We start from the raw sequence: 16346 nt of genomic DNA on the forward strand, positions 1-16346 counted from the left end.
CATCCTGTTATGATGCACCAATTACATGAAGGTGGCACCCTGGCATGTCTCTGTTTCATATAAACATGAGCATTGAGCAGGAAGGGAGAGGACACATGGTTCATGACCTTGGGTAATCACTGTTAATAATCCTTGCTAAAAAGTTTTGCTTCGGAATGAAACACAGGGCTCAGCAGTTGGTGCTAAACATATCTCAACATTATGATGTATTATTTTTAATTCTCCTTGAAACCCAAGATCATGTAATCAGAGGTACCATATATAGAACAAAATAAACACAAGACCATTGGAATATCTGTAAATCAACAGTAGCATAACTTTTTAATCAAGCCACCCAAAGCATTTCATGTTGTTTTATAATCCAACAGTCTTGTATATTCTTCATATTCATGGAATAAAATAGGTTATTCCCAGTTCCCAACATCTACCATGCAAAAAAGTTCAATAGATGATATTTTTTAAAAAAATGAATTATTTGTATGTAAGGTGGAGGATAAAACCACTCCTCCCCTTGTTATTTGTTTTGGTGACAACCACTTATAACAACCACTGTAGCTTAGATGATCCACTGTTTGGTTTTTATTTTGTTTACATATTTTGCATCTAAAAACTTATATTAATTGATTGTTATGGAGTAATTAACTAGCACAGTATGTGAATTCATGGTGGCCAGATGTAACTCTGCTAACTGGCTTAAAAAATGTTGGTGATTCACCGTCAACTTATACACTTTAAATAGTAAGAACATATTACAGTTTTGGTAGAGGTACAAACTTATAGTATACATATGCACAAACACTGAAAACCACAACAAAGTTACTATTTTAAAATGTTTTTAAACAGCTCCCATGCACACATATACATTAGAATAAAAAGTGTCCCTTTAAAATAAACCCTAGTTATTAAGTACAAACTAAGCCAGGCAAGGAGGTGGTATTTTAGAGCTTATTGAGTTGTATTTTTACCTGCATATATCACTGTTAGTCTTAAAAATGCTTGTTTGATGAGAATGTTGAACTCAAAACCTGACAACATGAAATTAAACATAATTCTGAGGGACTCCACATTCTTTGAAAAATTATCTAATTAGCCTGTATGACACAAAGTTAGAGTAAAGCCCCTGGGTTCTCCTGTAATGTTAACCCCTGAACCCTCATTGCTAATCTGATATACTAAACTTAATTACATTAAACTGAAGTTCTCAGGACTTCAATCGTTTGGTTGGTTGATTAGTTGATTGGTTGTATAATGTTATTTGGACTTTAGCAGAAAACTTCTTAATTGGCTCATTTTTAAATAAAGGAAATTGAGAGACAAAGAGTTATAATAAGTTGCCGAAGAGTAAACAGGTTGGTAACAAAGAAAGGGACTTTGGCTCACAAATTCTTTAAGGGATACACTGCCCTTGCTCCCCTTCCAGGCTTCTTATCAAAGTCCAAGGAATTCCTGCTGGTTCAAACTTTAAACACAATAGAGCTTCAGAAGTAAAAATACCCTATATAAGAATGTGTGCTGAATCAAGAAAATGTTCTGTTTATTCTTTATTATGGAAGTTGTATTATCCTGGTAGCAGATATTATAATGAAAAATACACATCTAAAATTACATCTATGTTGGAATTTATTTGGGATTATGAAATATATTTTTCTTTCATGATCACTAATCTCAGCTGCATAAAAACTGTACTACCATGCCTAGCAAATACACCATCTAAGGGCTCATCACAAAACAGTATACACATAAATAAGTTAAGGAGCTGTCCCAAATCATAAAGCAAAACTACCTTAGAGTAAGCAAAGTGCTTTCATATTGCACTTTTAAAATGTTCAGCGGTTCTCAAATATTGAGTGTAACAGATAAGCCCATTTGAATAATTTAAAACAGATTTTACACTGATGGCATATTGATTTATCCTTGCTATACAAACTTCTCATGGTGTTCATTAAACCATCTAAAAATGCCCTAACAAATGGAATCTCCATTATGATGTGTTACCAGTGAAAAACATGATGTCTTATTTCCTTGGAAGTTTTCAGCTGATTTCCTCCCATATCATAAAAATGATATCATGGAAGGCTGAGCAAATAAATAAATGGTCCTGAAATAGCCGTATTTGCTGAAGCATTTCATTAATGGATATCTTTCTTTAAGTAAGTGATGCACTTAAGTGACGCTCCTGTGTTGATAACGTATAAGCCATGCGGACTTGTCTCCAGCCTGTGTGTTGTCTTGTTTCTACAGAGTGTTATTGTAACCCTTTGGGCTCAATCCATGATCGTTGTAATGGCTCAGGATTTTGTGAGTGTAAGACTGGAACGACAGGGCCTAAGTGTGATGAGTGTCTGCCGGGAAATTCCTGGCACTACGGCTGTCAACGTAAGTAACTCGGGAGCTGCCCTCTGCCTGCTGCAGCATGGCTGATTTCGCTTGTCCAGGCCTATGTGTGCAGCTTCTCAGAGCAGAAAAGGACCCAAATTGCTGACAAGCTTTAAAGGCTACTTAGTGCCCCTGCCGTAGAAGAGAATGATCCATCAGCTGTCCAGCTGGCTTCTTTGAGGCTCATCTTCATCCCTTCTGATGGCTGGCACAACTTTCATTGAAATATTATATGGAGATCCGCGTACCTGGCCAGACCATAAATTAAGTAGCACAATAGGGACCTAGCTTGGAAATCCTCACCACAAAATGAAGGGTGATGTGTATGTGGTTAATATATTTCTTGAACTGAAAGCTACCCTAGAGCTGCAGAGTTCATAAATTAAATTATATCTACATAACTTATTACCACTTTTGCTATCACAGAATCTTAACCAAAAACCTGGCAGTAATAAATCTAAGGGATATTTAAATGCCTAGGTAAAGTAAATGACAAAAATCAATATTGGTTTTAATCCTTAGAGGTTAGACACCACATGCCAAGTCTTAGATAGGTGCCGTTTGGTTTGGCCTCATTTCTCTGGATATTATCAGGTCTTCTTAAAAGCTTGACAAGGCAGGTGGCATGTCAGTGTATACACAGAACAGAAATTTTAAATCTGAGCAGAAATTTCTTCCTGCCATGAATAACCTTTTCTGCTTTTTAATTCTGCACTAACTTTCCATGCCATCTCTCTATAATTAACTTTCTAATATTAAATAAACACAAGGCATATCCTCTAGATTAAACCAGTCCAGTAGAAAATAGTGCAAGCCACATATAGAATTGTAGATATGTTGTTATCCACATTTTTTAAAAAAAGTAAAAGGAAATTTGAGAAATTGACTTTAATGACTTTTTTATTTAACCCCAAATATCAAAATCATTAAGCATATATTCCATTTTTTCATGGTTTTTGAAAGCAGAAGTGTGTTGTATATTTATAGTACATCTCAATTAGGGCCAGCCACATTGTAAGACCTAATGGCCACATGTGTGGCTACCATATTGGTCAACACAGTTCTAGAGTTCTTTTTCTTACTTTACACTTAAAAAAAAAATATATATATATATATATATATATATATATATATATATATATATATCAGCATGCAGGGATTATTTAGAGCTAATTTCTATGGAAAATTATGTGTTTTTTCTGTAATACAATAGCTGCTATATTCTAGGTAATAAAGTCTATATGATAAATTCTATAATAATAGCTGACTGCAGCCAATTTTTGTAGAAAATTATATAGAAAAATCTACAGAAAATGATAGAATGTTCTATCTACTGCTTATGAAATTTATAGTTATCTGGCTGCTACGCTTATACATAATGCAAAGCCAAAATGAAATGCCATGGGCAGCAATGAACTGTGACAGTAAGTAGAGACATTTGGCATTGAGCACATCAAGATTAGGAAGGGATCCAAGAGCTAGAGGTTGAGGTCTGCAGCCATGCTGGAAAGGAGCATTAAAAGGTAGTCAGATCATCAGAAGTCAAGCAACACACCTGAACATGAACTCTGGATAAGACCCTAGTTTAAAAGGCTTATGTGTCACAGGCCCCATAAAACACTAGTCCCTAAGGATGGATATCTGTACCACATGAGGAGGCAGGATCCAGTGGGCAGCCTTTCATCCTGGAAAACCTGGACACTGAAGAACTGTCAAGCAGTCAGAAGAGGAAAAGAGAGACAGACAGAAGAATAGAAGTAAATATCAAGGGGCTGGGGCCATAGCTCTGACAGAATGCTTGTCTAGCATGTGTGAGAAACTGAGTTCAATCCCTAGCACCACATAAAAATAAACAAACAAAATAAAGGTAATGTGTCCATCTAATATCTAAAAATGTTTTTTAAAAAATAGATACAAAGACTCAAGGCATAAGGAATATGGAGACTGTAATCAAGATACACTTTATATAAAGTGTTGGAGTATTACAAAGTTATAACGTCACAAAATATTCCCTCCTATTGAATTGAATTTAAGCCTGTGGTGTTCAAATCACAAAACCCTCTGTGTCTCAGTTCCATTATCCCCGTACTTGTTATATGGACCACTGGGATGATGGTAATAATACATGTGCTCGATGCCATTCTTTTGAGGATATACTGAGTCCCTACCATGACTAAGAAATTAGGCAAATGATAGAGGGTGCAAGGCTGAAAAGAGGTAGCTGCTGTGAACATCTAGACATGGGCTTTATCATCTGGCTGGCATATAGCCTTCCAGCTATGATGGAAAGAAATCAGAACTAAGGAAGAAATGTGTCCATGGCTATTTTCTACTATAGCCCAGATGGAGTGTAGGGCTCCTTAGAGGAGTATAGAAGGATTAGGAAGAGCTTTTCAGGATAGAAAAAGTGGGCACAGGTGCATGAACTAACACACTATGTCCCAGAAATATCAAGTAGTTTTGATCATCTTATCAGGATGAAGAATGGAAACTGTCATACTGTGGAGATGAAATTCATTATATGGTTTTAAGCAGAGAAATTAAAGGATTGTATTTATTTTTGAAAAGATTGTTCTAGACATGTATTTAAGGAAGGATTGGTATGGGTTGAGACTAGATTTGATATGCAAATTTAACATATTTCAAACTTACTTTTGAGCATATAAGAGCACTCATTCTGAAATCTTTCTTGCCTTCCCTCAGACCCACCCACATAGGGCTAATATTCTATATTAAAATATAGAAATTCTTTGACTAGTTGGCAAATGGCTATTTCCCCTATTTCCTGAAAATGCCTTTCCCTTGGATTTCTTAGACCAGAATCAAGATCCAGCAACTAATAGGCATGACAGGGTTCCTCCAGCAATATGCCTTCATAGTTTACCAGGTGTCCATTCTGATTATCTGGTACTTTTCGGTTACTAAATATTTTCCATTCATCCCGATGTCTTCACACACATAAATCCACTCAAAAAAAAAAAAAAAAAAAGTGCCCCTCAAGTCACTGTCTTTCCCCCGGCCTCCATTTCAAATACACTTCTGCTTGATCCGAGTCAGACCCATCCTTGGTTTGGCCACAGTATTATTGGCAGAGATCTTAAGCTGGCATCAGGAAACCAATGCCAAGAAGAAAGTCAGTCAGAGAGCAGGTATGACAGTAACATCAGCAGTGATAATCTGGGAGTAAGCAAACATTTGGGCAGGTGCTTCCAGGGAGGGCCCAAGGTAGATTCCAGAGTCCGAGATACCCAGGTCCAGGGCTGTAGTCACCCCAGAAGACTTCCAAACAGCAATGTGGAACTGCAGTCTAAAAGGACTTGAACTTCAGAACAGAAAGTGAAGAAAGAAATCCAATTACTAACACTCTCATTTACATCCTGTGAATGAAACAAAAGAATATGCTCTTTAAGTGGGTTCTGGAGTTATACAGACCCAGGCTTGAAATCCATCTCCTTCCCTTTATACTGGAAAAGCTTGGAGGAAATGAGTTGAGTTCTCTAAGCCTGTTTTTCTAACGTGAAAAAACAGGGATTATAATAAGGCAAATACTGAAAGGGGACTTCATGGTACACAGAAAGCACCCAATGATTACCACTTAGTTCCAAGTACACGTAGAGTAACAAAATACTAGATAAGAAGCCACGTCCAAAAACTTATTGCCCAACATTAGTGCAGACTTTAAGCAAGATTGGCCACTATTGAAGCCCTGAACTATTAACCTAGGGGCTTCTAAAAAAGCCTTTGGTTAGAGACAGGGCTGATACAAGAGGCTAAAGCAAAGCTGACCCCAAAAGTTATTGTGTTGATTCAGCTATAGAAAATTAAAGACCTCCTGGTTCATCAGTGAACTTGCTGCCTGAGGGGGTCACCAATTGCATGCCCCATAAATGTTAGCTAGTCTCTCTAAAAGAAAAAGTGAAACACTTGACAACCACCAGAATGAATGGTCTTTAGAGAGCATGAAAAGAAAACAGAAGTAAAAAGGTTTCAAGGAGGCCTGGCAGAATCAAATTTAGTGATGAGGTTGCCCAGTAGAAGAATGAGAAGAAAGAGAAGATTAAAAAAAAAAAAAAATACCCCTTTTGAAATCAGAAAAGAGGAAATAGCCAGGTCCCAGAGAATACAACTGAAGCTTCTAAAGAGGAAGCAGTGTTCCATGCTTCACATAAAATATGAAGGGTTAGCCTGTTACCAGCACTAAGAGTACCGGACAGAGGTTTGTGAGTATTCCATTTGACAGAATAGATATAACCGCCATGTAGAATGAGTGAGGCTGGTGAGGAGCTGAGTTGTCTTCTTGGAGGACATATGTAAGATGCTTTGGGAAACCCACTGAACTATTTATGAAAGCCACCATTGCCACTCATTTTTACCTAACATGTAAATGCTAATGATATTTTCATTAGAATTGAGTCTGGGTATTTGAATTAAAATTAAAAGATTTGATGACATAAGTTAAATGCCTCAATTTCAGAATAGAGCTGTAAGAAATCCAGAACTAATTACATTTAGTAAGGAGGAGACTGAAAACCAGTTGCTGGACTATGACCTGCAGTACAGTATCAGAATATGGTTTCTTAGAAGAGATCAGGACGTAGGTTACCAAGAACAGGGAAGCATGTTTAGTTCAAAGCTTAATAGCCTGATCAAGAAAAATTTTAATTAAATTTAAGTAAAATATTGGAAAAATTCCCAGACAAAACTGTCAAACCAGATACTGTAGGAAACCATGGGGAATAAAAATAAATAAATAGAGTTATTCTCAGGAGATGAGTAAAAAACTTTTGGGAACAAAATGTCATGGTTTAGATGTATTCCTCTGCAGAGAATGCACAATAACTGTATTAGTCTTCTATTAGTGCTGTCAACTAATTACCAAAAACTTAGTGGCTTCAAACAGCATAAATTTGTTGTCTTTGCAGTTTGGTGGTTAGAAAGTGTTAAGGTCTTTCTCGGAGACACCACTGCAGGCTGTAGCAGAGAACCTGTTTCCCCACCTTTTCGAACTTCTAGAGGCATCCTGCATTCCTTTGCTTGCATCCTTTCTTCCTCCATCTTCAAAGCCAGGAATTTCCATCTCTTTGTGATCTTACTCCATCATCACAGTTTTCTCTGACTACAACTGGAAAAGGGTCTCCACTTTATGTGTGTGGGGGGCGGCAGGTAGTACTGGGGAATCAACCCAGGACCTTGCACTAGGAAAGTGCTCCACTAAACCAGGTCTCCACTGACAGAAGAATTCATACAGATCTCCATTACAAGGTCTTTAAGTGACATCTGTAGTCCCTTGCCACATAAGGTAGCTGGTTCTGGGGAGGACAATGTGAACATCTTTGAGGACACATTTTATACTGCCTGCTAGACTAGTCATCAAAAATGCCAGGGATGATGAGGGTATCATAGAGGTGAAATGAAACTTAAGCTTAGAATAAAGATATGCAAGAGTAAAACGTCATCCAAGGAAATACATAACAGGATTTGAAAGGAGAAATATAGGTCAAGAAGACAGACTTATAGAGTGATTTAGCAGGTAAAGACAGTGAAATATTTTTCAGTCAAGATCAAAGACCATGAAAAGGTATTGTGAGAATGCATTATAGGTGACGATTTTTAGAGGAAAAATTCTCAATGGCAAATTAGAAAATGTGAAGACTCCGTGACCCCCAAAATGAAGGAATTCAAATATCAATATATGTGCTAAAAAATGCATTCTGCTGAAATGCTGATTTGCCTTAATGAGAATTTCTCCATCAAAAGAATGAAAGAAGTAATTGGGAGAGCTATTAGAACCACTTTTTGATAGTGTGGAGATGCCAATGTCACATATGGCAATAATTGCTAATATCCAAAGCGTATTTTTTAATGTCCTAGACATTGAGAAAAATTCAAATTATTTTTGACAAAAAGGCAACATCTTAGACCCTCCCTAAAAAATGTGTATGTCCTTGTGTTCACAGATACACACAATCACTGTTTTTTAAAAGATAAAAGCACAAATTGTTCCCAACAGACTACAGAAAAACTAGAGACTTCTAAAATAACCAAGTTAACAGTTAAATCCAAAAGGCATAATTAAGAGGTGCTGATGAGCATTTCCTTAGTCCCTACTATGTAAAAATTTCTGCTAAAAATAAATTGCAAAAATGCAGATAATAGAGAGGTATAATGTGGAGATCCTAGAGACCATTTGAGCTTAATTCCAGATGATGATATATCTTGAGTGGCCAAGAAGCTGTCCTGGTTTTAGACAGAACACAGCTCTAAGGAGGTAACAGTCTCACTGAAGTATGCCCTGTGCATCCCACATCAAGAGGCCAGTCCTTAGAAACAGCATCTTAAATATGGCAGACAATGATTCAGGAGAGTCCTCTCCTTGATGCAGGATTTTTTGTATAGAAAAAGCTGAAATGTTCTAGTGAGCACATGATTTGACGTGTTTCGGGTGTCAGCTGGTGTCTGGAGGGTTGTGATGTATCAAGTAGACCAGTCAGCTCAGAAAGATAGAGCAAGCACTTCAGGTGAAAGGAAGAAAGCATTTTCCCACAACTATTTTCTTTGGTTGTCTGAGACTATAGAAGGATCCACTAAGGACAGATAATTTTCCTAATTCTGGAAAAGTTCGAACAAAAGTTTAATGGACTCCTTTTAGTGATGCTTCTGGAGATTTTTGGCTTAAATAGAAATTTGGATGAAAAAAGCCTTCAGGGTCTCTTCAGTTTTCCACTTCTGACTTCAGACCTAGACCTATAGAGCAGAAGAAAGGTAATATGGAAGTGCCCAGGCCGATTTTTATTAGAAGCTATAGTTTGGCCACTCGGCTGTCCTCCAGACTCTAATCAATCTTTACCCACAGACTTCAGATTCCCTACTTAAGGCTTCTCATGTTCTAAATCCTCCAAAAATCAGAAATTAAAGACAATTTAACTCTTTTTTTTTTTTCTTATGATTGTTTTCCATTATAGCTCTTCTGCTACTATAGTTCAGGAGGGTTTATGTTTTTCTTTTATTTTTTTTTTCATATGAGATTAACTTCTCCAGGTCTGACAACTTGTGATCATGGAGATATTAAGACGATGTTTCCAATTGCTTCTGTGAGATGAAGATTATACCTCCCTGGACAAATACCTTGAACCTAGCTTGTAATTTTTCAATTGCCTGTAGTTGCTGTCTCTTCCTATTTGCCGTATTACATTAAAATGTCCAGTTCACATTTCACCAGCTGACCTCACATGTTGAATCCATTGACAGGGAGCATGTCACTTAAATGAGGATGTGTCTGTAATTCTTCAGAGCTCTTGCAGTCCTAGACATAGGATTTTACTCAGCTGTTTTATCTCTATCCCTAACAGTTGGTCTCATCAATAAAATGAACACCATCACTGAATCCAAGCTTTTAATTCCCTTGCTAGCAACTCAAACACCAGTATCAGTTCCCTTGCTGAGTACCACATACATAACAGCAATGAACAATAAATACTCAGAAAGGGTTCTTGAAGTTCCTACTGTACAGCTCCTCTGGGTGGGAAGGCAGTGCTCTTTAAACAGGGCCAGTCAGAGCCTCCCAGAGGTAATTGAAAAAGGAAAATATTAGGAAGACAGAAGCTAGAAAGAGGCAATTTGTAAGCATTACAAGTATGCTGGGTTGTCCTCCTGGGGGGAAAAGACTCATTTTGTCAGCTAGAAGAGCAAACCCCAGGTTTGCCCCCAGTTGTGAAATTCCTCCTGATTCAGCAGGAAGTTGCCACATGATACAGTTGTGTTAAGAGCCACAGTGTTCCAATTGCAGCTCTTATTTCCCCTTGATTCTTAACTTTAGTTTGGGGGTTGTTAGAAAAAGCCCTCCAATCTCTAATACTTCAGGAATCTGGTACCACCCTTGAGTGGAGGGCAGGGTGTATGCTGTGGAAAGTGCTGGAATTCTTCTTACACTAATGGCTCCATTCAGAGCAACAATAGAGGCAAAGACTGACAGAATGCCCTCCACAGGGGATCATATCCTAAAGACATTCAAAATCTGCAGCTCCTAAGTTGCTAAAGATAGAATAAATACAGATAGTGGGCATATACTAGACACCAATTCCAGGCACCTACATGCATTCTTAGGCTTGCCTACTAACCTCCTTCTAGCTACACAAACTCAGCTCAGAGAAAGCCCATAGTTCTGACCAGGAGTGCAGTTTTAACATGTACTTAGAAGTTCATGTTAGTTTTTTCCTTTATTTGAAGAAAATACTGAGAATGACAGTTATGCCCCAACTTGCCCATTTCACACCACAGAGCTATCTTGGCTTAAGAGTGGAAGGTTTGTGAAATACCTACACTCATGGAAAACTGCTGTCACAGTTTCATCTACTAATAGACCAGAATGAATGCGGCCGCCTGGACCTATCTGATAATAAGATGATCCCTAAGCCAGGTGGATTTATAATATGCAAAACTCTTTCCTTGCTTTAGACAGAACATACATGGAGTTTCACCTGAAGCCATTTTTTCCCATTTTTTACTGGTGCATTATAGTTGTACATAATGGTGGGATTTTTTATTATATATTTACACATGCACACATAATTTGGCCAATATCATTCCCTAGTATTTTCCCTTTGCCACTCCTCCTCCTTCCCCTGGTCTCTTTCCTCTACTCTACTGATCTCCCTTCAAGTTTCATGAGATTCACCCCACCTTTCTTTCCTTTCTCTTCTCTAGTTTCCACATTTCAGAAAAAACATACAACCTTTGACTTTCTGAGTTTGTCTTAGTTTGCTTAACATAATATTCTCAAGTTCCATCCATTTTCTTGTAAATGACAAATTTTCATTATTCTTCATGGATGAATAAAAGTCCATTGTGTATATATATCACATTTTCTTTATCCATTCATCTGTTAATGGACAGCTAGGCCGATTTCATAGTGGGCTCTTGTGAATTGTGCAGCTATATACATGGGCATGCATCTATCACTATGGTATGCTGACTCTTTAGGATAAATACCAAGGAGTGGTATAGCTGGGTCATATGGTTGTTCCAGGCCTAGTCTTTTGAGGAACTTCATCCAGAGTCATTCTTTACACACTAGTGAGTATATGTGTGAATGGGTGTGAGAGAGAATATCAAAATATTCAAAAGCTGCTTACGCAAAGATAAACTCTAGGTATGAAAATCAGCCACCCCATTTGAAACTCGTAGAAGAAAATTGTCATCAAGGTGAAGGGCCAGTCCTCATCTTCCACTAGAGCATCATTCCAAGTAGAGCAGTCAGGGAAGGTTCTCAATAGCTAAATTCTAGGGGGAAATTAACATTAGGTAGGTGGAAACGAAGCTTACATTTGGAGCCAGGGGTCTTGATTCTGGATGTCACTGCTACCACCCCTCTAAGGAGTGTTTGCTTGACCTCCTGGGCCTTCTTTGTCCCATGCTCCATCCATGAAGCCCTGCTGATATTCCAAGGCTCCTTCCTGATCTGCAGTTCTATGATCCTGAAATCTCACAAATAATCTGATCTGGTTGCATATGGACCAGTGTTTGAGAAACAATAATAATTATTATTTTAAAATAATAAAAATGATTATTTACTGAACCCTCTCTACATGTCAGGGATATTGCACTATCTCAATCCACAAGGGAGGTAAGATTATCTTCCTCAGTTTGTAGGTGGAAAAACTGAGGTTTAAAATGGGCAGTTCCCTTGACTCCAACACCTGATGAATGGCACAGCAATTGTTAGTGAATATTTATTGTGGGTCATGTTTGCTGCGGCATTTATAAAATTTTGTAATTTTAAATTTGTGAATGGAGACAGAAGCTTTGATGATTTGTTCCAGAGAGGGGCAAACGTTTTTATAAAGGGCCAGGTAGTCACTACTTTAGGCTCTGTGGGCCATACAACCTTTGTCACAGCTATTCAACTTTGCTGTTATAGAACAAAATCTACCACAGACAACATTCACATAGGCAAGTATGGATGTTTCAATAAAATTTTATTAATGAACACTGAAATTTTAATTTTATATAATTTTCATATGCCAAGAAATATTATTCCTTTTAATTTTGTTTCAATCATTTAAAAAATGTAAAAGCAACTTTTGGTTTGTAAATTTATAGGCTAAAATAAACAGGAGGCAGGGTGGATTCATCCCGCAGAATATAGTTTGATTTTTTCCAATGCACACATCAGTTAAAAATAAAGAAACAGAGAAGCTATCAAATTAAATGGAAAGAATATGAAGCAGAAGTCAGGAGAGAGCATAAGGGGGGGAAAAATACATTTCATTGAAACGCTGACTTGGATGTCACAGGGAGTTGATCTAACTGGTTCATATTTACGAGGCCCTAATTGACCTTAAAGAAAAAATGTTACGATTCCCAGAAACATGAAGGCTTTGACCATTTAATTTCCAGGACAAGATCACAGGCATAGTCGATGCCAACTGTTTAAAGGCTTTAAGAGCCAGCCAAGCCAATTTAGCGTCAATTTAGCACAATCAGCAACTAATGAAAAAGAAGTCAGGGTGTCCATAAAATGATCAGTATTGCTCATGTTGGTGCGAGAAATCATTCTGTTGCATTCTGCAGGAACAACCCATCACTTTGAATAGCAGTTAAAAAAAAAAAAAAAAAAACTCTACTAAGAGAAAATTACAGTAATAATGTGAGGGTACCACATGAAGGGCACAGGAAAATTGACATACAGGACACTTCGAGAATATAAGGTTTTTTAGGTTTTGTTTTTATTTTACAAACATCATCTTTAATATTGGAGGTAATTATTCTGAATAATGTATGTGTCAGTGCTGCAAACATACACCCTTTTGCCCTGATTCTCTTTTGAATGTGGCTGAGCCTCTTAAACCCAGGACATTGTGAATTGTCCACAGGAATAATGTCATGACCCATCCCTATTTAAATACATATGAGCTTTTCATCCCATCTTTGTCAAGTTTTCTCTTTTTATAAATTATGGTCAATCTTTAGTTATCTGTTGCTGCAGGTAGAGAGAAGAAGTGTGTGTAAATATAGAGCAGTTGATTATCCTGATGTAATTTCCAATAATATCAAATTTCATCTCAAAGAGGCACACACATCCACAAAAATTCAGAGCCACAAACAGTTCCTCTCCTGTGCATCCAATGTGGATCCCTGACTCACCCTCATATTTAGCAGTCAGGATCATTCAGAGATTGCTGGATGTTCATTTCAAAATGGAAACAATTGCTAAGATGTATTTTTAATAATATTCCTTCCCCCCATTCTGCAAAAAAATGTAGATGATGATGATGATTGCAGTTACTTTTGTAAACTACAACTCTTTTGGAAAAATGAGTGTATGTCTCAGAGTTGAAACTCTATGAAAATAATGAAATATTGATGTAATTAGTTTTAAGAATATATTTAGACCTCTTTTAAGTAGTATAATTGACCCTACAGATTTAGGTCATATGTTAATTTGTATTCTTTATCTTGAAGAATCAACAGTATGGGCAACTACATTGTTCATATGAATTTTAAGTGCAAAAATATAAAATTTGGACATTTACAGAAGGATTGTTCCACAATAATCTAGTGATTTACAAGTTGTGTAATGTCAGAGTCTACAATCACTATATTCTCTGTGATGCTGCTTACTCAGCATTTTTAAGGCCCACATGGAAGGTATTAAATATCTCCTGAGATATTGCACTCCTCTTTTTTATAATTAAAATTAAGTTGCTTGTTATGCAACAAGAATACTAAATTACTTATAGACAATGTATGAATACCAGCTAATTATATCATAGCTTGAAACTTTTGAAATAACAAGTTTGCTCAAGACTGTCCAGAGTATTGTGATGTAGGAATTTTGCTTCACTTGATAGGAACATCTAATGAAGAATGATTAAATCAACCACGTTAGTACATTGCTTCATATATAACACATGAGACCAGATCACAGTATTCTCGGCAGGAAACCCATGCCATTCATTTTTATTTTTATTTCTTATTGCTATACTATAATTGTACATAATGTTGGGGTTCAATGTGATATATTTGAACATGCATTTAACATAATTTGGTAATTTCATTCACCTACACCTTCTCTCCTTCCTTCTCCTGATTCTCTTTTACTCTACTGATCTCTCCTCTATTTTATGAGATTCCCCCTTTATTCCCCCCCTCCTTTTTTCCCTACAGCTTCCACATATGAGAGAAAACATATGACACTATTTTTTTCTGAGTCTGGCTTATTTCACCTAACCTGATGTTCTCCAGTTCCATCCATTTTCCTAAAAATGACACAATTTCCTTCTTTATAGTTGAGTAAAATTCCACATTTTCTTTATCCACTCATCTGTTGACATATGCCTAAGTTGGTTTTATAACTTTGGTGTTATGAATTGTGCTGCTATAAACGTGAGTATTCACGAATCCCTATAGTGTGCTTACATTTGGGGTGGTATTTTTTTGGGGGGGAAGGGGATAAATAACAAGGAGTAATATAGCTGGATCATATTGCAGTTCCATTCCTTATCTTTTGAGGAAACAACCATATTGATATCTATAGTGGTTGAATTAATTTATACTTCCAACAAAAATGTATATATGTTCCTTTTCCCCACATCTCTGCCAGCATTCAATATTATTTGTATTCTTGATGATTGCCATTCTAAGTGGAGAGAGATGAAATTCCAGGGTAGTTTTGATTTTTATTTCTCTGATTGCTAAAGATATTGAACAATTTTGCATACTTGTTGCAGTGCCTTTCATTTTATCTTTGGTTGCCAATTTAATTTAACCAGGGAGATAGAGTTTCTTAATAGAACCTTGCTCAATCTTTTGAATTCTCCTCTCTGGTAAACTGGTCTAGTTATCAAGTTGCACAATTTATTCACTTGTTCATTTAATCATTCACTTACTACTTATTCATTCATTTATTCACACAGTTATTTGTTTAACAAATATTGAAGTTCCAGTACATACCAGGAATGATACCAAATATGGACACCAAAAGATAAATCAAATGTGATCCCCACCCTCCAAGGGCTGACAGTTTAAGACTGGTCCTACTCCCAGTACCACTTTTCTAGATTGCTTTCTCTGATCATAGGTATATCTCAACTATACCTTTGGACTCATATCGAGTTGGAACCTTAAAGCTGTTGTAGAGTAGCCACTCATTCCAAATCATAGATTACCTCTCTTTGCCCATACATAATAATGGTAATGGCCACTATTTATTAAGTGCTTACCTTGTTTCAAGTTCTGTGCCATATTATTTATGGTCTTGTTTAATCTGCATAAACTCCATTAACAGTTATCCCAGTTCTACAGATAGATGAACCTCAACTCTGAAAGGCTGGGGAACCTGCATAATGTCAGCTAGGTACTCTTGTCACTTAAAATTATGATCCTTCAACCAATAGAATTAGCATCGTTTGGGAATAGGTTAGAAATGCAGAACCTCAGGCTTTGCCACAGACCAACTGATCAACTTTTATCGAGACCTCTCAGGGATTCTTATGCACATTGAAGTTTGAGAAGTAGAGGACTAGATAGTCATTGTGAATTTTAACCTAAAATAGGCTGGCTCTTAAGCCCAGTGTGTTTTGTTGTTGCTGTTGTTGTTATTTGTCTTTACCATAGAAGGATGGTTGTCCATAGAAGGATGGTTGCTTGGAAATCAAAGGTATACTTACACCTTAGAAAATTTCAAATGAAGGGCAGGAACTCACATAGTAATGCACCTCATCAGTTTTTATCGGCATGTATTGTACAAATCTAAATCATATTAAAATAAGGAAAATCATGAAAACTTAAACAAGTGGCCTATTTGTTTTCTTTCATCCATACAATTTAAAGGTGGTTAATATTTGATAGGCTAATAATAAATATTTTAATATAGTATATTGCATTTGGTTATGAATATATCAAAAGGAAATACAGAGTGAGCTCCAAAAGATAAACTTTTATTGGGCACATGAAATAGAACATAAAATTTG

At 36.8% G+C, this 16346-nt stretch overlaps 1 protein-coding gene across 7 annotated transcripts in view; it reads left to right on the forward strand.

Annotated features, from left to right (window-relative positions):
* The window catches only part of NTNG1 (netrin G1), a 408943-nt gene that overhangs the window by 357689 nt on the left and 34908 nt on the right, over window positions 1–16346 (forward strand). For 4 of the 7 annotated variants that reach the window (XM_079132939.1, XM_079132933.1, XM_079132935.1 and 1 more), the window contains one exon: window positions 2242–2376. The exons of the other annotated variants lie outside the window; for them this stretch is intronic. In XM_079132939.1, coding sequence (XP_078989065.1) covers window positions 2242–2376 — 135 coding nt within the window. The remainder of the gene's footprint in view (window positions 1–2241; window positions 2377–16346) is intronic. 7 annotated transcript variants of the gene reach the window in all.

The sequence above is a fragment of the Sciurus vulgaris genome (assembly GCF_902686455.1).
Source record: "Sciurus vulgaris genome assembly, chromosome: 1".
Lineage (NCBI taxonomy): Eukaryota > Metazoa > Chordata > Mammalia > Rodentia > Sciuridae > Sciurus > Sciurus vulgaris.